General features: G+C 43.9%; 1 protein-coding gene across 1 annotated transcript in view; it reads left to right on the forward strand.

Annotated features, from left to right (window-relative positions):
• CNTNAP2 (contactin associated protein 2) overlaps window positions 1-20109 on the forward strand; it is a 1656810-nt gene extending 1636701 nt beyond the window's left edge. Inside the window, exons 23-24 of the mRNA XM_052638430.1 lie at window positions 15187-15267; window positions 19910-20109. Of these exons, the coding sequence (XP_052494390.1) occupies window positions 15187-15267; window positions 19910-20109 (281 nt within the window). The remainder of the gene's footprint in view (window positions 1-15186; window positions 15268-19909) is intronic.
• The last annotated feature ends 5414 nt before the right edge of the window (window positions 20110-25523 follow it).

Consider the following 25523-nt stretch of genomic DNA (forward strand, 5'->3'; position numbering starts at 1 on the left):
CGATCTTCTGTCGTCCGTTCTGTATAATGCAGAAGTCTCCAGTAACCAGCAGCTTGCCCCACCTGTAGGTGGAGGCCCTGCGACTGGACACACCTTCCTTTTCCTTTCCACGCTCTCATTTTTGATACGCAACAAATCGCCCCCCAGACTCCTGGAGCCAGTTAAGTATCATTTCATACTTTGTGGCCATGAATGAGAAGAAGGCTCTGACAGTACACGTGGCTTGTGCACAAGTTTCTCAGGTTATCTGGATAACATGTGAGCCAGCACCAAGGAGGAGCCTCTTTGTGGGGAACATCGGGAAGCTCTCATGAACAAAGGTCATTCGTTTCCCAGGGTTCTCTTTGATGACCGTTCCACCTGCCACCCAGCAGAGACAGTTGCATTTTGAGATCTGAGGTTAATTCAAGGACAGAATCGTTCGAAACACAATGAAAATATCAAGCATGGGGTTATTATATATCCTGCTTTCTGAGGTCAGCCTCAGAAGAGAAGACACTATCTTGAGACTGAAGTTTAAAACTTTGACTTGTGCTAATACAGCTGGAAAAAGTATTTCAAAAGCAAGCGTCCACCAGGCATTGATAAAAGACTTTAAATGTGTATAGACTTACTGTCTAAAGCCCTTTAGTTTGGGTCTACTAGGGGTCCCCTCTAGTAGACCCCAGTGAAGGCAGAGTCCTGACGGCTAGCTGTGATCTGGGTTAGACACCTCTGTGTTCTCAGAAACCACTCTCGTCTCTATACTGGTTTCTGAACACTTCAGTTCAGTTCAGGTCAGTCGCTCAGTCGTGTCCGACTCTGCGACCCCATGAATCGCAGCACACCAGGCCTCCCTGTCCATCACCCACTCCCAGAGTTCACTCAGACTCATGTCCATCGAGTCGATGATGCCATCCAGCCATCTCATCCTCTGTCGTCCCCTTCTCCTCCTGCCCCCAATCCCTCCCACCATCAGAGTCTTTTCCAATGAGTCAGCTTTTCTCATCAGGTGGCCAAAGTATTGGAGTCTCAGCTTTAGCATCAGTCCTTCCAACGAACATCTAGGACTGATCTCCTTTAGAATGGATCTGCTTGCAGTGCAAGGGACTCTCAGGAGTCTTCTCCAACACCACAGTTCAAAAGCATCAATTCTTCGGCGCTCAGCTTTCTTCACAGTCCAAGTCTCACATCCATACATGACCACTGGAAAAACCAGAGCCTTGACTAGATGGACCTTTGTTGGCAAAATAATGTCTCTGTTTTTCAACATGCTGTCTAGGTTGGTCGTAACTTTTCTTCCAAGGAGTAAGCATCTTTTAATTTCATGGCTGCAATCACCATCTGCAGTGATTTTGGAGCCCCAAAAAATAAAGTCTGACACTGTTTCCACTGTTCCCCCATCTATTTCCCATGAAGTGATAGGACAAGATGCTTAGAAAGGGGCAATTTTTGGTTTAGATGAAATAGCAGTTACAACACAGAAAATGCTGCATAGCCAAAGCCCCAGGGATGTTGACAGAGCTGGTCCACAAAGAGCTGGAGTATAAACATCTTCTACTGAAGACAACTTTATCTGCAAGTTGAGATATGGAGTTGTAGCAGAAGATTAGATGTTTTTAAAATGCATTTTATTATTCATTCTACTCCCTTGAAAGACATATGATGGTAACAAAATCAGTAATATCTAGGTGTTTCCAAAAGAGACACCCTCAGTCAAACTATGGCCTTTGAATTTGCTAGAAATTTCCACCAAACAAGAGTCAAAGAAGACCCTTCATCTTTGCCTGGTTCCTCCAATGATTAACTGTGCCTAAATATTCTTCCAAATGAGGAGACTCATCTTTTGACTAGATTTGCTGTTTGCTGCTAAATCATGTCCGACTCTCTGCCACACCATGGACTGTAGCCCACCAGGCTCCTCTGGCCATGGGATTCTCCAGGCAAGAATACTGGAGTGGGTTGCCATGCTCTCCTCCAGAGGATTTTCCCAACCCAGGGATTGAACCCAGGTCTCCTGCATTGGCGGGCAGAGCCAGCTGGAAGCCCTGACTAGATTTAGGTGATTTTTTAAAAAAATGTTATTTTCACTGAACTCCCAGCCACAGATTCTCCAAGTCCAGAGCCTTAGCTGGGACTTGCTTGGTGCCTGGTGGGTGCTTTTCTCTGCAGAACTCTGAAGGTAGTCTCTCCAGTGTTTCCTGAAAATGTGGGTCTTCTGAACAGTGCCAACTGTTAACCACTGTCTAGAAGAAAAGGTAAAATATATCAGGGAATGTCTTTAAAAAAACATATTTTGGCTTATTCACTGTGATGGGTTACTTTCTTCTTCTTTGTCACTATTGTTAGTCTCTAAGTCATGTCCAACTCTCTGCAACCCCATGGATTGCAGCACGCCAGGCCTCTCTGTCCTTCACTATCTCCCAGAGTTTGCTCAAAGTCATGTCCATTGAGTCAGTGATGCCATCCAGCCATTCATCCTCTGCCGCCCCCTTCTTTTTCCTTCAATCTTTCCCAGCATCAGGGTCTTTTCCTGTGAGTTGGCTCTTGGCATCAGGTGGCCAAAGTATTGGAGCTTCAGCATCAGTTCTTCCAATGAGTATCCAGGGTTGATTTCCTTTGGGATTGGCTAGTTTGATCTTGCTGCCCAAGGGACTCTCAAGAGTCTTCTACAGCACCACAGTTTGAAAGCATCAGTTCTTCTGTGTTCAGCCGCCTTTGTGGTCCAACTCTCAAACTCATGCATGACTACTAGAAAATCCATAGCGTTGACTCGACAGACCTTTGTCAGCAAAGCGATGTCTTTGCTTTTTAATACACTGTCTAGGTTTGTCATAGCTTTCCCTCCAAGGAGTTGTTGTTCAGTTGCCAAGTCACATCTGACTCTTCTGTGATCCTATGGACTGTAGCACGCCAGGCTTCCCTGTCCCTCCCCATCTCCCAGAGTTTGCCCTAGTTCATGTCCATCGAATCAGTGATACCATCTAACCATCTCATCCTCTGTTGCCCTCTTCTCCTATTGCCTTCAATCTTTCCCAGCATCAGAGTCTTTTCCAATGAGTCAGCTCTTCCCATCAGGTGACCAAAGTACTAGAGCTTCAGCTTCAGCCTCAGCTCTTCCAAAGAGTATTCAGGGTTGATTTCCTGTAAGATTGACTGGTTTGATCTTCCAAGGAGTCTTTTAATTTTATGGCTGCAGTCACTGTCCACAGTGATTTTGGAGCCCAAGGAGATAAAACATATCACTGCTTCCACTTTTTCCCCTCTATTTGCCATGAAGTGATGGGACTGGATGCCATGATCTTATTTTTTTGAATGTTGAGTTTTAAGCCAGCTTTTTCATTTTCCTCTTTCACCCTCATCATGAGGCTCTTTAGTTCCGCTTCAGTTTTTCTTCCTTACTATTGTTAATTTCTCAACTACTCCCTCCTAAGAAACTGAAGCCATTTCCATGATTCAGCAGACACTTCTGGCTACGACTGCCCTGCTGATCAGGAGCCCACAGATTGTATTAGCTGAGACTGCTGCATAGCCGGGGTGTCCACTGGACTAGGCAGCCAGCATGACCACGTTGCAGCATTCCACCAAGTGGGAGTCAGTCGCTCTGATGCTGTGGGACCCTGGACACACTATGGTCCTGTGTGACCTCAGGCTTTCCCCCTAGCTGACTGCATTCTGCCACTGCACAACCCATTCGTGCAAGAACCAGCAGCAACAAGACAATTCCTTCAAACAAAACCAATAAACTCCAGAGAAACCGATAGCCCAGTGTGTTTAAATCTACATCAGTTTTCTCTCAGATATGCCTGTGGATGCATCTGTACTATCAGAAAGCTATATGCCAACATCACAATGTTACCAAATCAGATCTGGCTGCTCCCCACTTGAAAAATCAATACTCAAGAGAGAGGTGAATGTTAGTAGAAAGGAAACTTGCTTTTAATCAGAACACCACAATCTGGGGAGATTCAGCATCCCCAGAAATCTTCTCCAAAGGTTCTGCTGGGCCATGAGTGTTGTTTAAGGGAGAAAGAGAAGTGATCTCAGTTGATTGCGGAGATATGGGGGTCAGGGTTCTTGGCACCCCCACTGTGTGCAGGCTTGTGTGCAGGCTGGCTGACTCCTCCTGGTCTTTCCTTAGATGCCATCTTGTTCTCACAGTTTGTCCGTGAGCTCCCTGAAGACATCTGGTCACCTGTTAATCCCTTATTCTTCAGTTCTGCTTCTGTGATCTATGGAAAGAACCAACAGGCTAGACAAGGAATTGTGTGATCACAAGATCTGAAAGGTGTGTTGGGCAGAAAATGAGTAGACCACGGGGGAGCCTGGTTTAGAAGTTAGTGACAAGACAAAAGGGGCCTCCAGCAAAGAGCTTTTCCTGCCAAAAGCTGCTTACAGAAATATTTTTCCTCCCTGATACACCTGCTTTAGAGAATCAGGTGTTTTAAACCAGCAAAGGTCTCCAAGGACTTGTCTAAGACAATCATTTATTAAACTCCTTGGCGATAGGGCTTCCCAGGTGGCTCAGCGGTAAAGAACCCACCTGCCAATGCACGAGACTCAGTAGACAGGGATTTGTAGACCATGCCCTGCAGGAGGGCATGGCAGCCCAATCCAGTATTCTTGCCTGGAGACTCTCATGGACAGAGGGTCCTGGTGGGCTGTAGTCCATGGGGTCACAGAGTCAGAAGTGACTGAGCACGCATGCCCAAAGAGGTTTTTTCTTAGACAGCTCTGAATATTGATCAGTAATAGATTCTCCCACTCTACGTTCAAAATATTTAATACTAAAGAATTGTCCTCCTAAACGAAAGCAGGGTTCCTAGTAGTAGCTATCACAAGACTCAAAAGAAATAGGATTAAAGAAAGCAGCACTGTGGGGTGTGCTATCATACCTCTCATTTCAAAAGCACACAAGGAGTCAGTCCCTCCAAAAAAAAAAAAAAAAGACAGTCTCAGAAGCAATCATTTCAGCTCCTTCTCAGGTATCATGTTAAATTAAAACACACACGCACGGGAACAGCAGGAGATGTGAACCACCGTGAGCCTCAATTAAAGCTCTGCTGCTCAGAGAGCCGTATGTACACGCAAGCTTCCCTGCAGCCCGCAACACAGGCTCCCAGCCCAAGGCCGTCAGAACATGCGTCTTAACCAGATCCCAGGTGGTTTGTCTGAGCCTTCAAGTTGGAAAGCTCTGAACCAAAGCACTTAGGAGTCAGTTCATTTGTTTTCTCCTAAAGGCACATTGGAATGAGGCATGCAAGGGAAGACAAAGCCTGCGCAATCCACTCAAGGCCAATGAACCCCCTCCTCCGGCTTACTCAAGGCCGAGGCACTGCCTCCCTGGCCTTGGGGGTCCTGTGTGAGTGCCGGCACCTGGAGGTGGGGGGCAGCGGGCTGCCTGCAGTCTGGAAGCGTGTTTTCCCTCAGATGATGTATATACACACAGTCATGTCCGACTCTGCGAGAACACGGACTGGAGTCTGCCAGGCTCCTCTATCCATGGGATTCTTCTGTCAAGGATAGCGGAGTGGGTTGCCGTTTCCCTACTCGATTTTTCCCTCAGAAAGGGGTTTAAAGGGTACTCCCCAGATCTGTCGCATGCCCCACATTTGGGCTTCCTCCTTCTTGCTTTCCTGTTAATGTCAACGTGGATTTATAAAGCCGGTGGCAGAGGGAAAGTGGTGGTGGCCCGCACACGATGGAGCGGTCATCCTCATGGAGGAAGAGGCTGCATATGCCTCAGAGCTGGGTTTTCCAGGCTCGGCTTAGCCCTACAGCAGGATACACTGGGGGCTTCCCTGGTGGCTCAGTGGTAAAGAATCTGCCTACAATGCAGGAGACCTGGGTTCAATCCCTGGGTTGGAAAGATCCCCTGGAGAAGGGAACAGCTACCCACTCCAGTACTCTGGCCTAGAGAATTCCATGGACTGTATAGTCCATGGGGTCACAAAAAGTCGGACATGACTGAGCGACTTTCACTAGGATGCACACAACATCCTAAGTGAGCCCAGAAAGCTGGTTCTGGCAACCCTTGTACCAGCCAACCACACGGCTCTGACCCAAGTGCCATCCCATGTTTTAGCCGAGGTCATGTTTTAGACCAGCCCCTGTGGCAGGCACTATGGGTCATAAGGATCCATGATCCACAGTGCCTGCCCCATTAGTCAGCCAGAGCTTCAACAACTGACTTAGAAACAACTAGAATTAAATGCGAAAGAGGGGACACTTTGCCCACATGGAAAACAACCAGACTTCTTTGGCGTGAAAAGGACATCATATGGCTGGATGGCAGCACTGACTTGATGGACGCGAGTCTGAGTGAACTCCGGGAGTTGGTGATGGACAGGGAGGCCTGGCGTGCTGCAATTCCTGGGGTCACAAAGAGTCGGACACGACTGAGCGACTGAACTGAACTGAACTGAACTGATGTCTTGTCTTGTGTTTACACGGAGTCTGAGTCAGTAATGAGCTGCTTCTAACCCAGATGCCTCCTTATAGCTAAGCAGACAGAAGAACCCTCCCTTGGGAGTATCAGTGGCTCACTTTCCCGAAAGGCAATTGAGACAGCTTAAAAACAGATGGTAGGAGGGAATTTGGTAAAACTGGATTGTTCTTGTAGCACTTTAAAGTTGGCATTATTTAAATAGTCAAGACCTATAGCAGAGGATGACAAATTCCTTTATTCTATTTCCCTTCACCTAATTAAACTCTCGGTCACTGGATCTGAAACACTCATGCGAGCAGCTGCCACTTGGCCACTCTTTTTTTTGTTTCCGGTTGCACTGTGTCTTGCTGCCGTGCTTGGGTTTCCTCTAGTTGCTGTGGTGAGGGCTACTTTCTAGATGCGGCCCACGGGCTTCTCATTGCAGTGGCTTCTCGAGGGCAGGTGGACTTCAGTAGTTGGGGTGCATGGGCTTAGTTGTCCCGAGGGATCTTCCTGGACCAGGGATTGAACCCTTGTTGCCTCCTGCATTGGCAGTCAGGTTCTTAACCACAGGACCACCAAGAAAGTCCTTAGCTGCTCTTTTAAGAAGCTAGAAATGTAAGGTTTGTTTACCTTCCCAAGTCGAACCCCCAAATTCATAATCTCTTCCCCACATGGGCTCTAAAACTCTGTCTGGTTGTCCTTCTGGAGACATTGAGGGGAAAGATATAGTAGAAACACAAAACTGAGGCTCGCCCAGGTCCTGCCACAGTGTTTGCCTGAGTAAAAGCCTGCTGACCTTGAGAAATCTCTCCCTCCTGAAAAATGGTATCAACAAATTGCCTCTCTTAAAACAAAACCTGTCCCCTGAGCTCTTCAGCATCCTAGCTAAGAACAGTTGATTTTCATATCAGTTTCTAAAATATCAGTCAACAGTGAATGGCTAAAACAAATAGTTTGAAAAAGAATAATTTTCTGCCATAGAGCTCAGATTTGAAGAGAGTGCGTTAAGTGAAAGGAAACAAAGACACTGGAAGAACAAAGACATATTTGCATCATTGAGCCCAGACTCCACTACAAGAAGAATGTTGCAATTTAAATTAAATTATAATTAATAGCAGCAGTTTTGTTAAAGTATCTCAAATTGCCCCATTAGAGGCTGAAGCCCAAGTGGTTTCCATGGCAATATTTTCTCTAGATGTCAGCTACTATCTAATTTTTTTGTCCCTGGTATGTGACAACCTGAAGCTTTTAGTACCTTTCATTTGGGGGAGTTTTCTGTTTGATAATCTCAATTTATTTTTGTATGCATTTAAATATGTGTTTTATTTGCAGTTGGCTTCTGAGCCTAAAGTCTACAGTTTTACATATTTTGAAATTTAGTAAATAAGAATCACAGCTACCTCGTTTATATTCTGTATTTTTGGGGAAGCTTCACTGGCCCTTTTTCTCCCTACCTACTCAAATGAGACAAGCGAGAAATTAGAGGCTAAAGAATTCAAATCTCTTTTCAATATTCTGTTCTTACAACTGTCTTTTAAAACAGCTTATTGTGCTTAAGTACCTGGCTTGAAACATCCTCTCTTAATTTTTCACATTCTATAAAAGCAATCAAAATTATATTCGGACAGTAATGTTTTAAAGCACAATTAGTGCTATTCATGATTTCCCAAGTGTCGCTATAAGGGTGCTAACCATACTCACTGTGCCGTTTAGGTCCATGATGGAATTGTATCTGGGGTACTGGCTCTCTGTTCCGCTTACGATGTTGGTTCAGAGCTCTTAGTTTATCACACTGCTCAGCTGATGCTGTCATTACATGGAATTATCTTTGTCAGATAAAAGGCCTCGCACACTCACTTTCGCAGCCAGACAAGTGCAATCAGAAGCTTTTTGACATCTTTGGCCTCACCAGACAGCCCACCAACCACAGAGAAACCACTGGGCTGAGTTAGTTGGCCACCTTGATGACGCTGATGAGTTGATAGAGCCAGGCCAGCCCCCTGCTTCTCATCACAGACAATTCAGCTTATTTCCTTGCAAGTGGCTTCTGGAGCCAGTTTCCTGGGTTCAGACCTTGGTTCCACCACTTCTTGTTTGTGGGACCCCAGCCAAGTTTTTAGCCTCCAAAATGGGATGCAACCCCAGCCTCACAAGGTTCACAGGAGAATGAAATGAGCTAATCCATAAAAAGGACTTAAAACAGGGCCTGACGTGTAGGAAATGCTATTGTTTCCTGAACAGCAGGCTCTCCAAATCTGAATTTCACGTCAATTTACTTCTTGTGCCCCACAGTGAAAGGCAGTCCTAGGCTGACTCTACCACAGCCAGCCAACCAACCGCTTGCTCTTTTGGGCCCCAGAGAGTTTTATGTTTGAGGAGAGTGGATCTAAAAGATGAGTGATCTCACACAGTCCTAAAACTCAGAGCTTCACGACACGGCCGTCACCTGTAAACCACCAGAGTGATAGTTGGGGGGCGGGGCTTTGTGGGGCCACGCCCCTCACCTGGTACAGGCACAAGATGGGCTCAGAACCAGCACCCTCGCACGTGGATAGAGGGGGTGGGGCATAGACTTTCACTTTCCTGATGAAGACTTCCTGGAAAGTAGCAAAGGGCAGGCAGGGGCCTTTAGAAATGGAATCAAACATTCCTGGTTTCTGTTCTTTCCGTGCAAGAAGCTGTGTTTTCACTCACCCGGTCCTAATTTCTGACCATTTTACATATTACAAGGAACAGCTCCCACTGGGCCGCCTCCTACAAAGTGTGTGTTTTTCCCTCCCTGCCCCCACTTGAAGTTGGGGGGCAGGGAAAGTGCTGAACTGTGAGCTGGTTTCCCTTCCCACACAGAAGACAGAGACAACAGCGACAGGAAGGAAGGCTGTCTGTGTGTGGAAGCGTCCGTGTGGCCGTGTCCGAGTGTGTTTCAGGGTGTGAGCCATCTTGGTGGGCTCTGCAGTCACAGCCAGGCTGGTTCACAACCTCGCCCATGGAGAAGGATCCCCTGTCAGCAGTCCCTGCAGTGACATGTCTGCCTGTCCTCTGCTGAGGGAGGCGAGGAGAACAGGTCGCAGGGTGGGTCAAGGGAAACGTGGTCTGTCAACATAATGGGGATGACCAGACAAACAGGATGTGTGAGCCAGAAATGAGCAGAAACACGCTTCCATGAGACACTAAACTGGAGTGGAACAGCGCCACACTTTGGTGTTATTGTGTAGCGTGTCAACTGAAAAAACCACACACAACCATGTTTTATGTGGTAGACATGCTGAGGACTTAAGTCAGGGAGACAGACTCTCAGGTAGCTCTGAGGGACTGCTCCGAAAAGGTAAAGGAGGAGCCAGGATATATGGGAGTTTTTTGCAACCAAAACAAGCAGTTGGAACATCAAAAGATTACTATTCATTAAAGAAAAACCAGACATCTCAAGTTAATGACTTGAGCCATTTTTTATGTATGAGAAGATGCAAGAGTCTGGGTTGATGGAAATCACTCCTTTGATCTACGTCTTCACTCTCTAGGGCCAGTATCCTGTTTTCTCCAGCCTCAATCCCCTCAGGGTGCGCTGTGGGGGTGGGCGTGGGGGCCGCTGATGGCTTGAAGGCCACAGCATCCTTTGGCAGGTGACATTCTTTGTCCACAAGTGTCATTTGGGGATCCAGGAGAAAAGTATATTGAATGTAGTGTTTGCCTGTTTGACACAAGTCTGGGCCTGAGACTAAATACCTAAAGTCTATTTTGAACCTGCTGCTGCTACTGCTGCTAAGTCGCTTCAGTCATGTCCGACTCTGTGCGACCCCATAGACGGCAGCCCACCAGGCTTCCCTGTCCCTGGGATTCTCCAGGCAAGAACACTCGAGTGGGTTGCCATTTCCTTCTCCAGTGCATGAAAGTGAAAAGTGAAAGTGAAGTCATGGTGTTTCCCAAAATATGGATAGGTTCCTTGATACTCTAGCACCACGCAAATGGCTCTCGCAGCAAACTTGGATGGGGGTGGGAGGGCATAAAAATCAGTAGCAGAATGAGGTTTGTGGTTTGGCCTCATCGGTGTCTCTTGGCTTCTGTGTTCCTCTATGTGCATTTCTAAGAGGATGTTAGTACCCAGGGGAAAGAACGGTTACAATGAAATCATCTGAAATATATCTATCAAAGTAGCATATCAGTGTGCATGCCAGGATGAAATGGATTTGCCTCCAGGGAATAAGCGCTTACATGCATTCGGAGAAGCAAGCTCAAGTTATAAACAAAGCCATGAAAACAGGCATGCTCATGTGGACACAGGAGCCTGCCCTGGAATTTCATGAGGACTTCTCTGGGACCTGGGGGGTTTCCACTGATTTTTTTCTGATAATAACCAGACTAGCAGACACAGAAATTATTATTATACAGCTTTTCTGTATTCAATATGTTCCTTTCCTCTGTTGGGAAGAGTAAGGATGGTGCTTTGCTTTAAGGGTGGAATTGAGTCTAGGCAGCTGACTTCCAAAACTGTACCTGCATAGGAGATTTTATTGGCTCCCCTAAGTGCCTCAGATGGTAAAAGAATCTGCCCACAATATGGGAGACCCAGGTGCAATCCCTAGGTTTAGAAGATCCCCTGGAGAAGGAAATAGCAACCCACTCCAGTATTCTTGCCTGGGGAATTCCATAGACAGAGGAGCCTGGAGGGCTATAGTCTTTTTTCACACAAATGTTTGCATACCTCTTAATGGACTGATTTTAATTATACCAGTCAGTTCAGTTCAGGTGCTCAGTTGTGTCCAGCTCTTTGTGACCCCATGGACTACAGCAATCCAGACTTCCCTGTATATCACCAACTCCCAGAGCTGCTCAAACTCATGTCCATGATGCCAGTTCTTCGGATCAGGTGGCCAAAGTATTGGAGTTTCAGCTTCAGCATCAGTACTTCCAATGAATATTCAGGACTGATTTCCTTTAGGATGGACTGGTTGGATCTCCTTGCAGTTCAAGGGACTCTCAAGAGTATTCTCCAACACCAGGTTCAAAAGCATCAATTCTTCGGCGCTCAGCTTTCTTTATAGTCCAACTCTCATATCCATACATGACCACTGGAAAAACCATAGCTCTGACTAAATGAACCTTTGTTGGCAAAGTAATGTCTCTGGTTTTTAATATGCTGTCTAGGTTGGTCATAGCTTTTCTTCCAAGGGGCAAGCATCTTTTAATTTGACGGCTGCAATCACCATCTGCAGTGATTTTGGAGCCCAAGAAAATAAAGTTTCTCACTGTTTCCATTGTTTCCCCATCTATTTGCCATGAAGTGATGGGACCAGATACCATGATCTTCATTTTTTAAATGTTGAATTTTAAGCCAGCTCATTCACTCTCCTTTTTCACTTTCATCAAGAGGCTTTTTAGCTCCTCTTCACTTTCTGCCATAAGGGTGGTGTCATCTGCATATCTGAGGTTATTGATATTTCTCCCAGAAATCTTGATTCCAGCTTGTGCTTCATCTAGTCCAGCATTTCTCATGATGTAATCTGCATAGAAGTTAAATAAGCAGGGTGACAATATACAGCCTTGACGTACTCCTTTCCCAATTTGGAACCAGTCTTCTTGTTCCATGTCCAGTTTTAACTGTTGCTTTTTGACCTGCATACAGATTCCTCAGGAGGGAGGAAATGTGGTCTGGTATTCCCATCTCTTTCAGAATTTTCCACAGTTTGTTGTGATCTACACAGTCAAAGACTTTGGTATAATCAATAAGGCAAAAGTAGTTGTTTTTCTGGTATTCTCTTGCTTTTTCGATGATCCCATGGATGTTGGCAGTTTGATCTAATTAGCTCTGCTACTTGTCATTGGGACTGCAAATATAACTAAGATTGGCCCCTGCCATTAAGAAGATGAATGCCATGTATGGAGTGACAAGAATTAAGATGACAGCCATTGAAAAGAGGGCAGATGATTCATCTGGAGTGGCTCAGAATAGTTTCAGGAAAGTGGTAAGATTTAAGGGACAAAGAGAAAAAGACAACCAGGTGTCCTGACAGAGCGTGTCACATGGAGGAGCAAAGACACATCCCCCTGAAGCACCAGACATCCATGTGCCTGGAAGGGTGAGTGGGGAAAGTGATTCAATGAGGGAAGAAGCAGAAGAAGCTCAAGGGAAACCTTCCGCCCGATGTCAAGGAGTTCAAGTCGTATCCGTACCTTTCCCTACTGTTTATGTCAGTAACTTTAAGAGAACCAGTGGAGAGGGAAATGGCCTCCCACTCCAGTGTTCTTGCCTGGAGAATCCCATGGACAGAGGAGCCTGGTGGGCTACAGTCCCTGGGGTCGGAAGGAGTCGGACACCACTGAGTGACAAGAGCACAGGAGAACCAGAGAGAGGTTGTCAGGGTGTCTAAGCATCTGTGTTTTTCTGCAGTTCTGTGGCCAAGGGTGCAAAGCTCTCTTTTGGGCAGGAACTGTGCTGTGTTCCACCATCCGTGTTACCTGAAGCGGAAGAGCAAACGGTCTTGTAGTATCATGAATAGAATAATGACGGAATTGACGCTGTAATTTTTTGTTATTAAGTATATTTTGAAGCTGTGTATTTTTTTAATGGTCAGGAGGCTTCTGTGTTTATCAAAAGGAGAGGAGAAACATGACACTCACAGGCTGCTCGAATGCCTGGTAGACGTCGCCACCTGGGTGTTCTGTAGGCGCTTCAAGTCAGTGTGTCCAAACAAAATAAGTCTTTCAACCTAACATCCTAAAAATAGTTCTTCCTTCCATGGGTCCTACCTGAGCTGAACTGTCAGAGAGCTGGGGTTTTCTCCACAGCTGACCTGTCTGTGTCATCCTAGCCCTTGAAAGGTAATATAGGAAAGACGATCGACTTTGGAATTAATGCTGCCTGGGTGATAATCCCAGTTAGGCCATTTACAAGCTATTAAGCTTTTGACTTTTTAGAAGGACATGGACCAAACAGTGTTCAGAGAAGGGTAAATACAACGTCAGAAGACCTTGGGACTATGCCCAAGATGTGTAGTGAAATTTCAGGCCTTTTTCTTGAAAAGCACTACTCATTTCTTTGAAGGGTGGTTGACCTCAGGGAATATGTGTATTGATAACCAAATCTTACTGTGTGCATTGACTGTGTGAGTTACAACATGGAAGCCGCACTGCCATTTCAGGCAAGTCACTATACATAGACAGGGTCATAACTAAAATCCCATCCATGCTTCAGGTTAGTATTTGGACTATATAAACCAAATTCTTCAGTGAGGCATGAAAAGTTCTCATTAGTAACAATTTTCATCTTTTTTACTGTTTGCTGAATATCCCCAGCACTTAGGATGGCAGCTGACACGTGGTAGGCATGCTGCAAAGATTTGCTGAAATAGGTTCAGAAACAGAAAAGTTATTAGGCAGTTAATATTCTTCCCAACACTTAGGAGATATTATCCCCTAACAAATTCCTGAAGCGTACAGTGTTTTACTAGAGCCACATAAGATACTTGTTTAAATAAATGATTCCTTTTTAAAACAAAAACACTAATTCAAAAAGATGCATACACCCGAGCATCTTATGGCAGTATTATTTACAATAGCCAAGATATGGAGGCAACCTAAGTGTCCAGGCACAGAGGACTAAAGAAGATGTAGTCCAGCTGTACAATGGAATACTACTCAGCCATAAAAAAGAATGAAAATTTGCCATTTGCAACAACATTGGTGGACTTGAAAGGTACTATGCTAAGTGAAGTAAATTAGAGAAAGGCAAAGACTGTATGATGTCACTTATACATGGAACCTAAAGAACCCAACAAACTAGTGAATATGACAAAAAAAGCAGACTCACAAATGTATAGAACAAACTAGTGGTTACTAGTGGGAAGAGGGCATGAGGGGAGGGGCGGTACAAGTGTAGTGTCAAGAGGTATGAACTATTATGTATAAATATTACATATAAAACTACAAGGATAGACTGTACAACATAGGGAATATATCCAATAGTTTATAATAACTATAAATGGAATATAGCCTTTAAACCTTGTGAATCACTATATGGTACACCTGTAGCATATAATATTATACATTGCTCAGTTGGTAAAGAATCTGCCTGCAATGCAGGAGACCCTGGTCAATTCCTGGGATTGGAAGATCCCCTAGAGAAGGGATATGCTACCTACTCCAGTATTCTTGGACTTCCCTGTGGCTCAGCTGGTATAGAATCAGCCTGCAGTGTGGGAGACCTGGGTTTGATTCCTGGGTTGGGAAGATCCCCTGGAAAAAGGAAAGGCTACCCACTCCAGTATTCTGGACTGAAGAATTCCATGAACTGTATAGTCCATGGGGTCACAAAGAGTTGGACCGAAATGAGCGACTTTCACTTTGATACTTCAAATTTTTTTAATTTGTAGCAATTAAAACTAATACTGTAAGTTCTAAAAAGCTCATCAGCAAACATACCCAACTCCATCAGTTGTGAAAGGGATCAAAGTGGCTGGGGGGCAGATTTCAGCCAAACCTAAGAAGAAGTATTCTCAACTTGTCTGTCAGTGGAACCAACAACTGACAGTCCTGCTCAGGTTGTTCTAAAAATTTTAATATTCCTCCCAAGGAGATATGGTGCTCGTCTGGGCCTTGTATAAAGGAAAACAGCAGGCACTGAGGTGGCTGTGATTCTTGAGGGCAACAATAGCAAAATGGGTTTAAATGAAACGGAGGTCTCATTTGGGAAAACAGGCAGTGTTGAAGGATTTTATGAAAAAATTGATATCAGATTATCCGGGATAAATGATATACATGACTTTTTATCTCTTCCTCTACAGCCAGTGCTGATTTTCCGTATAACCCAGGACAAGGCCAGGCCATAAGAAATGGAGTCAACAGAAACTCGGCCATCATCGGAGGTAGGTGACGCACAGGACAGGCGCTTCCTCACTTGTGGGGAGTAGTCATTTTCAATAAAGCATTGTCTAGAGGAAAAGGAGTCATCCAGACTTGCACTTTATTTATTCTGCTGTTTAAATATGGCTGAAGACTGAGACCTACAGATGTGGAGAAACTGGCAAATGTAACCTGGCTCTTTCTTAATGCTGACTTATTATTTTAAAAAAGGAAAAGAACAGTAGTAGGAAGCTAGCCAGCATCTGAATACACAAGCAGGCTGTCACGGCAGCCTGACAGGGCAACAGCCAGGACATCTGTTTATGCCCTCATCATCCTCTTGCATCCCAAATGATCCAGAGTAGCTTGCTGCAAAAATGGGAAGGACTATGCCAATCTGGTTTCAGTTATCTTAATAAAAATTATCAGACCATTAATAAGCCAGAGTATCTGAATATTCCAGGCTTTTCTTCCCACCATGGAAACCTGTATAGTAGTTTGACTCTCCTAGTATAGTTCCTCGTGTTTGGATCAGTAAATATCACCTGTTGCCTTCTTCTTTCTCTGCTGCTTCCGCCTTATTTTATAAAGATGTTTCCTGTCTCTCTGAGGACGGCTAATACTGTTAAGCATATGAAGGATTTTAAACTCAGCCAATCAACTCAGCTAGTCAGTAGGTTTATTTTCCACAGGAAGAAAGTGGACACCTACATGCTGCTGCTGCTGCTAAGTCGCCTTCAGTCGTGTCCGACTCTTGGCGACCCCATAGACGGCAGCCCACCAGGCTCCTCAGTCCATGGGATTTTCCAGGCAAGAGTACTGGAGTGGGGTGCCATTGCCTTCTCCAGGACACCTACATATATGTGACTATTAAATTACAGGGCTTCCCTGGTGGCTCAGACGGTAAAGCATCTGTCTGCAATGCGGGAGATCGATTCTGGGTTGGGAAGATCCCCTGGAGAAGGAAATGGCAGCCCACCCCAGTACTGTTGCCTGGAGAATCACAGTATATTCTGAGCATGTGTACGTGCATATCAGTTGCTTCTCTCGTGTCCAACTCTCTGCAACCCTGTGGGTTGCAGTCCACCGTTCTCCTCTGTCTGTGGGATTCTCCAGGCAAGAATACTGGAGTGGGTTGCCATTTCCTCCTCCAGGGGGTCTTCTCAACCCTGGGATCGAACCTGCATCTCCTGTGTCTCCTGCATTGCAGGCAGATTCGTTACCCCCCGAGCCGCCTGAAAGCCCAAATACATTTAGAAATGGTGCTTAAATCACATTGTTCAGAGTTCTGGTATAATCCTTATCCTTGTTATTTTGCTTTTTTAATACTAACTTTATTGAAGCATAATATGCACTTATCTAAATGCAACACGTTATGACTTTTGACAAACACATATGCCTATAGTGTTAGTCGCTCAGTCGTGTCTGACTGTTTGCAACCCCTTGAACTGCAGCCCACCAGGCTCCTCTGTCCATGGAGTTCTCCAGGCGAGAATACCGGAGCGGGTTGCCATTTCCTTCTCCAACATTCCTGTAACCACAGCCACAATCAAGACACAGAACATTTCCATCCACTAAAAGTTCTCTCGCACCCCTTTGTAATTCACCCCTCCCCCACTCCGCTTGCCTTTGTCACGTGGATTTCTTTTGCCTCTTTTTGGGGTTTCACAGAAATGGAATCACATAGTATGTAATCTGTTGTGCCTTCTTTCCCTCAACGTGTTTTTGAGAATCTGTTGACATTGTTGTATCACCAGCGGTTTGTTTATTTTTACTGCCAAGTTGTATTCCTTTGTATGAATGAAGGAGAGTTTGCTTTATCTACTCTCCTGCTGATAGATGTTTGGTTTGTTTCCAGGCTTGGGCTGTTTGGACAAAAGCTGCTATGAATATTCTTGTCCAAGTTCAGGCCTTTGTAAACAAAAGTTTTAGTTTCTCTGGGAATTCCTAGGAGTATAATTCCTGGGTTATTGTAGATATTTAACTTTACAGGAAATTGCCATATAGTTTTCCAAAATGGTTGAACCATTTTATGCTTCCATAAGCAATATCTGAGAGGTCAAATTGCTTCACAATCTTGCCAACACTTGGTACTGTCATTCTTTGTAGCCATCTCGTTGATGAGTGGTGGTAACTCACTGCGCCCTGTTTGTTTTTAACAGTCTTTTTCTGTTTATAGTATCTTTTTGGTTTTAATTTTATTTATTTATGGCTGTGCTGGCTCTTCTTGCTGCACAGGCTTTTCTCTAGTTGTGGTGGGGGTCGGGGGGCTACTCTCTAGCTGCAATGCCCAGGCTTCTCATTGTGGCAGCTTATCTCGTTGTAGAACACAGGCTCTAGGGCCCCCAGGCTTCAGCAGTTGTGGCAGGTGGGCTCAGTAGTTGTAGCCCCCAGGCTCTAGAGCACAGGCTCAGTAGTTGTGGCACACGGGCCTAGTTGCTCCACAGCAAAAGGGATCTTCCTGGCCCAGGGATCAAACCTGTGTCTCTTGCATTGGCAAGTGGATTCTTTACCACTGAGCCACCAGGAAAGCCCCCTCACTGAGGTTTTAATGTGCAACTATATGATGACTTAATGAGCATCTTTTTCCATGCTTATCACTGTTTGCAAATCTTTTGTGAAGTGTCTATTTAAATCTTTCTCCTCTTTTAATTGGATTGTTTGACTTCTTTCTACTAAATTGTAAGAGTTCTTGCATTCTCATTGTTTCATTTTTTTAGTGGTATTTTTTGAAAAGCAGATTTTAATTTTTCTGAAGTCCAACTTTCTAACCTTTTTACAGTTTGTGATATTTTTTAATCCTTTCTAAAAATCTGCCAACCCCAAGGTTGTAAAGATTTTCTCCTGTTTTCTCCCAGAAGTTTTATAGCTTTTGTTTTTAATTATTCAGTCTATAATCACTTTGAGGGGCTTCCCTGGTGGCTCAGATGGTAAAGAATCTGCCTGCAATGTGGGAGACCCAGGTTTGATCCAGGTTTGATCCCTGGGTTGGGAAGATCACCTGGGAAAGGAAATGGCAACCCACTCCAGTATTCTTGCCTGGACAATCCCCATGGATAGAGGAGCCTGGTGGCCTAGAGTCTGTGGGGTCACTGCCGGGAGCCAGCATGGGGAATCCCATAGTTGGACACAGCTGAGCAACTAACACATACACATAGTCACTTTGAGTTAATACCTGTATATAATATGAGATAAAAGTAAAAAATCATCATTTGCCAAACAAATATCTGCTTATTCTGAGATCACTTGTTGAAAAGATTTTTTTTTCCAATTTAATTTCCATGTTACTTTTGTCAAAAATCAATTGTCTATAGATTTGTATGTCTGTTTTCTGGACTCTATTCTATTGATTTACATATCTTTCTTTGGCCAATATTACTCTTACTTTATTATTGTATCTTTAAAGTGAGTCTTGAAATAAGCAATGTAAGTTCTACAATCATTTTTTTTTAAACTATTCTGACTGTTCTGGGTCCTTTGCATTGCCATATAAAATTTAGAATCAGCTTATACATTTCTACAAAAAATTGCTATTATTTTCATTGGATTGCATTAAATCTATAAATGAACAGCTTAACATTATTGACATTGAAATATGGTATATGCATCCATTTATTTAGGTCTTCTTTAGTTTGTCTCAGCAAGGTTTTATGATTTTCAGTGTACAGTCTTGAACAGTTCAGTTCATTCTGTTATAAGTGGCACTATTTTATTACTTTCATTTCCAAGTATTTCTTGTTAATATATAAAAATATAAATTTCACCTTGCTAAATTTACTGTGAGTTCCAGCAACTTTTTTTTGTATATTCCTTAGTATTTTCTATATAGACAGTCCTGTCATCTGAGAATAGAGTTCTCCTTCTCAATCGGTACACTTTTTGTTTCTTTTTATTTTATTCCACTGGCTAGAACTTTTAGTACAGTCATGAGTTAAGGTGATGAGAGTTGACACTCTTGCATTTTTCCATATTTTAGGAGGCATGTGTTTAATCTTTCACTATTAAGTGCAATATTAGCTGCAGATTTCTCAAAGATGCCCTTTTTTCAAGGTTGAAAGTTTCTGTCTATTGATAGTTTCCTGAGAGGCTTCATGATAAATGGGTGTTGAAATTTCTCATATTTCTTTTTTAGTCATGTGCATTTATTGATAAAGGCTTTTTAATTACATTGCTTTATTTTTAAATGTTAACTCAATCTTACATTCCTAGAATTAACACCATTTTTGTTATAATCTGTTCCCCTTTACATATTGCTGAGTTTGATTTGCTACCATTTTATTTAGGAGAGACACTGCTCCATCATTTTCTTGTAGTGTGTTTGTCTGGTAATAGTGTCAGGATAATTCTGGCCTCCTTAAACGAGTTGAGTGGTATATCCGGCTCCTCTAAGACAGACGTGTAGGGCTGGTGTTACTTCCTTAGGTCAAGTTCGTTAACTGTTTTTGAGGTCTTCTGAAGGCTTACGGGTTTTCTGTTTCATCGTCCTGTCAACCCCTCGAGGAAAGTGTTGACATCTCCAGCTGTAACTGTGGAAGCCGGCCTCCTTCCCCGTCTGCGTGTTTCCTGCGGGAGAGGCTCCTGGAGGGAGCCGTGCTGGAGGCGCGGGGTGCTGGCGGGCTCCTCGGGCCGCGTCTAACCTCTCGCCCCTCTGTCTGTGTCCCCCAGGGGTCATCGCCGTGGTGATCTTCACCATCCTCTGCACCCTGGTCTTCCTCATTCGCTACATGTTCCGTCACAAGGGCACCTACCACACCAACGAGGCGAAGGGCGCGGAGTCCGCCGAGAGCGCCGACGCCGCCATCATGAACAACGACCCCAACTTCACAGAGACCATCGACGAGAGCAAAAAGGAGTGGCTCATCTGAGGGGCGGCTCTTTGGCTCCGGGAAGTGGGGGGCGAGGGAGGGGGGAGCGTGAGCAGGGAGGAGGGCAAGGGACGGAAGCACCCGACTTCAGACCCCTGAGCACACCCTTCAGATATCAGCACAAGCCGGGGAAGGCAAGCGACGGCAAACTCCTGGAGACTGATGGCCACCAAAAAAAATAAGAAGAACTTTTTGATATTTCTTTATAGCTGAGCCTCCCCTTCTGTATCAAAACAAAAATAATACAAAAACTGCTTTTAGAGTTTAAGCAATGGTCCACATTTGTAGGTACTATCTGTCGAATATTTTGTGTGTGTTTAGAGAGGTGTTCTGAAAACCCACAGGAACAGGGCCCGTTTTCTACGATTTTCAGCGCCCTTAGAACGTGGATATTTTTCCTGGAGAAAAGTTGATGCACATGGACATGGCCTCCCGCATTTTCCTCTTTTTACATAGAGTCAGCCTCTAATGGGCTGTGGTAGTAACTAGTTCGTGTTCATAAGATATTTCTCTGGTGTCCTGTGAATTGGAAAAGGAAAGGAAAGGACAGAGGGAAGCTGTGATTTAGCAGTTTTCAGAGAGAACTCAGTGTGTGCCGGTTCTCTGAGAGTTCCCACTGGAGGCACAGGGGTGCAGTCCCTCCTGTGCAAGAACCATCAGTACAACCCAGAGAAGCTCTCAGACCCAGGGGAAGCAGCCCCCTATTGGATCGCTGGTTTTACTTTGGATCAGATTCTACTCAATTGCACCGCTCCACCTCTGTAGTCTTACAACTATCTGGTGTCTATAACTGTCAGCTATAATACCTGGTGATCAGCCAAGACAAAAGGTTTTCCCTCTGCTTTACCTACAAGATACTGAGTTAGACTGTATGTGTGTGTAACCACCACGGTGAGGAATTAGAGCCAGATGTTGAGATGTGTTGGCTCTGTGGCTTTTATAGTTGGTAGCAGGAGTGTGGACACTTCTTAGGGAATGCGTAAGTTAGGTTGCTCTTCTTATTTTGCTCTATCTGGTCTTTATGCGCCTGTGACAAGATCCTAGCAGACAGTGTCCTCTGAATGGACGGACCAAAATAAAGCCAAGTTGTGATTGCGATTGTTATTGCTATTATTCTGGAATCATGTGGAAAATCCTGCCCTATTCTAACTGATCCTACTCCATGTATTATTCCATCCTAAATAGACGCACGGCCGTGATTCAGGGACTTTCTTTGGCAGATACATCTGAAGCTCAGGTTCATCACAACCTGGGAACTGACCGTTGCTTCTCAGAGAATGGACATGTCTGGTTAACCAGACCTCAGTTTATTCAGGAGCCTTGATCAACTAATTCCGGCAAGGAACTATTTAAAACTAACTGACTGTTTCTGTAGACCAGTGGGACAACATTCCTATTGAAGCATCCAAAAAATAATTTCATGTATTTATTTTACAAGAAGATTACACAAAAGTTATTTCTAGAATGACTTAACATTTATGATCATTACAGTTCAGGCTGTTAGACTTAATAAGGATGTTAAAATATTCTTAGACTCCAACATTTTGAGGCATTAAATAACACTCTTTTCTTTCTCCTCCTAGAAGGAGGTAAGATGAGGTTAAAATGTTACTGTTGGTCGGGTGGCCTGCCTTGAGAAAATGGAAATTCTAGTTTGTTTGGGTTATGTGTTCAAGACACTTCGGAATAGCTAACTTATTGGAGGATCTCAGGTTCTGGAGTGATGGGACGTATTATCCTCACTGCACCTGGCCCCAGTGCCTGGCACATTCCCAAGGAGACAGAGGGCCAGTTAATCCACACTTAAGTCGAGGTCACAGAACAAAAGAATATTACTGCCCTTTTACAGTTGCTGGCCTCAAGCAGGAGCATAACACCCTTTATTTAAAACAGTCTTGATCATTCTTCCCTAAAATGCGTTTAACATGAAAAGCATTCACTGTAACTAAATAATTAGAACAACGTGACATTTACAAGGACATATTGAAAACAAACATTATTAATTTGACCAAGATGACTCCCATTAAGGATTCTTTTCTATATTGTCAAATTGAATAAGCAAACTTTAAACTTTATGTTTTAAAATGTTTCTGATTTCTTAAAACCTATTTGACAGGTATCACTTTTACACTTGACAAATAACACCAGATGGAAATTTGTTATTTATTGTGTTTCCCATGATAGTTTTATTCTACATACATTGTCTGAGCACTTTCCCTTTCTTTCCAAAATTATTAAGAAATTAAAACAAACATAGCCCCTTCAACTAAAATGTTCCTACCCTTTCTCTTCTCTATCTTTTCTTGTTCCTGTCACAGAAAAGTGTAAAATAAAACCTAACACTTCTCCCCACATTTTCTAATGTAGGGCACCAGGATGGCTGCAGGGGTCAGTGTTCTTCCCATCTCAGCATCATTTGAGATGGTCTCTGCCCTGAAGGGGGCAGTAGCCCAGCCAGTGGACAGGACAAGGACACAGCACTGTGGATAAGGTATTAAGTAGTGAAGTAATGTGCCAAACGCGTGCTGGACATCTCCTCTATGGGACTGCAGTCTTCACCCAGATCCCTGACTCTATCTGCGAAGGCCACATGTAGTACCTTCTAAATGGTAAATAATTTTGTTTACGTGCACAAAAGGATGCTGCCCTCTTCTTTCCGGGCAGCCATGACATTACAACCCAAGCTCAGTGCCCAGCCTTGCTTTGTCAATCATATCCGGCCAAAGCTGATCCCAACAGCTCACCAGCAGAGCACTAAGAGGCTAGTGGTAGCTCTTTCAGTGATACCCAGAACAAAACAAGAAAGTTTCCTTTAAATAAGAGGTTTTTTAAAAGTTTCAGGGGACGCTGATGATTGATTCTGGATTGTTCGTGCAGGAAACATCTGTGTACAAACCAAGCATCTCTGTTTTGAGTTGCTAGGATTGGAGACTTTGAATGAAAGCAAAATCAGTGCCAGTCTGTGAGCTCTCAGCGTATTCCCTTGAGCTCAAGGAAGCTAGCTCGGGAGGTAAGAAGTTACATTCTTCAGCTCTTCTCTGGCCCTTCTTAGCATAAAAGACAACATTTCCCCTTGTGGCTTTCAAGCAACTGCTCGAAAAAAAAGAGAGAGACCTGTTGCGTGGGAGTTTTTGTTAAGATGAAGACAAGAGTTTGAGAGTTTTTGTTGGAAAATTCCCTGTTGCCCTGCGTTTGACCAGCAAGTGTCCTTTACTTACAGGAGCAGGATTTCTGAGGCTCGGAAAAGAAATTGGTGTGAGCCCAAAAGTAGATTTCATGTTGTTGTTGAACATCTGTGAGGCAGCCACTAGATGGCGCTGAGAGTTGGGCACAACAACACAAACAGTAGTAGCTTCCAAAGGAAAAGCACATGTCCCTGTTAGGAAAATGCGGTGTCAGTGTGAAATTTTTACTTCCTTCTCCATCTGTTGTTTTCTATTCTCCCATGTGTTCTTTTTCACTCTCTCCTTTCTCTTATGGTGTAAACGTTTTCATGGTCCCTTAACATCTCACATCTCCAAATGATCGGTACCTGATTGGAAGCTTACTATTTTTTTTCCTCCTTTTCACCATCCTGCCCAAGCAGTTTTCAAAGAGAAAGGCAACAATTGTTAAACTGAATTCCAATGAGCCAGCCAAAAATAGGTCAAAATTGCTAGTCCCGCCTCATGTGGAACAAACAGTGTGTCCAACTGATTTGGGCTGAAGACCAATGGATGGCATTTTAAAAATGATGTTTTGGTGAGAGTGATCCTGAGAGTCAGCTGTTGGAGTGCAAGCCCTTTTCTCTCTCTGGCATGCTCTGTGACCTCAGCCAAGTGGCTGACCCTCTCTGTTCCTCTTTGCCTTGTATGTAAGATAGAGCTGTTTTTTATCTGCTTCATAACACAATGGGGAGGTGCCATGGATCCTTGGCTGCAGATACTTTGAAACCCAAACATAAAGGCCTAGTCAGTGGACCTACTGAAAGTCTTACTTTCTAGCTTGTGGTTGTAAGTCATCTCAAAAGAAACCAAGCAGTCAAGTCCAAGAATGTGGAAACATGAGGCATTGTTGTACAACTATTAGATTCGGAGTCAGGGAGACTGCCAGGGAGCTTTTCTGTCAACATCAGGAGATACAACACAGCCAAGGGCCAGAAAAATCAGAACTCCTGTGTATAAAGCCCCAAGTTCCCACCTAGGTGTGATGTGACTTGCAGCTTACCATGCCGCAGTGTGATTGAAATGGCTTAGAAATAAGAAACATAAACAGCTAATGTGACTATTTCACATACCCCAGTGGCTCTCTGCCTAAACTGCACATACCCTGCATGATGGAAACATTAAATTTATTTCACAGCAGTATTCTTTTTCTATATATACAACTGATATGTGCAGCTCATGGTCAATAAAATAGGGAAACCATGTTGAAAAGTTGGTTACCTCCCATGAAGCAAAGACTGGATGAAGGTAATGAAGATACCTGGGCACATGGATATTAATACTCACCAGGCACTTATGAGTTTATTTTCCAGATGAAAACGTGCTTTAAGAGCCCATCTACTTAGATGGGCTGCACCATTTTCTGAGTCTCAGTTTATTTACAGCAATTGCGGGATTTTGAGATGGTTCTAGAAACATGGAGATTCCTCCCATCTTGTAGGCCAAGAAACAGTTCTCAATGTCACTTATTCTAAGTTTTGTTTTGTTGGGTATTTTGGGTTTTTTTTTTTTTTTTCAGTGAACATGATGAGCTGCAGAGGTTGAAGCTGTGAAAAGGCTGGGCTAATATTCTCTCTGTAAAGTCAATTAGGCTTTCTATCCCTGTGAAATAACCAGGAAATTTCACTCTCTAAAAGCAACAGCATGTAAACTAGAATGAAAGAAGGAAATTATGTATGTATGCCTACTCTTCTTTGTGAATGTCTTTCATTTAACTAAAATTATATTAGAAACCAGATTGATAAATAAAAAAGTCCAAAATAGTTTTAATTATCCTTAAAGCGATTCTTTGTGTTTTGTTCTACTTGTTTTACTTAGAAGCTCTTTTCAGCCTTTCAGCAAAGAAAGTTCCAGGCACTGAACTACACATCTCTTTGGAAGGTAATCTTTCTAAGAGCAGTGCAGTTATAGTCACTCCCCAAAGACAGGTCTCAAACAGATGCAGCCTTCCTTAACCTTCATTGGCTGTGAACTCCTCCCCCACCGCCCATTTTTCTTAAAAGGAGCTTAGTACATATTGGCTTCATGTTTTGGATTAATTTACACAGCTTGGTTAAATGTGGTTAGAGTTACATGGTGTCCAGAATATATTCCGAGCCTAGTTTGAGATGAGGGCGTAACGCCGGATAATGGATAAATGGATCTCAGCCAGTGAGCTAGGTAACAGGGATTTACAATGTCTGGAGGCATAGATGGTTCTAAATGCACTTG

Source organism: Budorcas taxicolor, chromosome 4 (genome assembly GCF_023091745.1).
Source record: "Budorcas taxicolor isolate Tak-1 chromosome 4, Takin1.1, whole genome shotgun sequence".
In the NCBI taxonomy this organism is placed as follows: Eukaryota; Metazoa; Chordata; class Mammalia; order Artiodactyla; family Bovidae; genus Budorcas; species Budorcas taxicolor.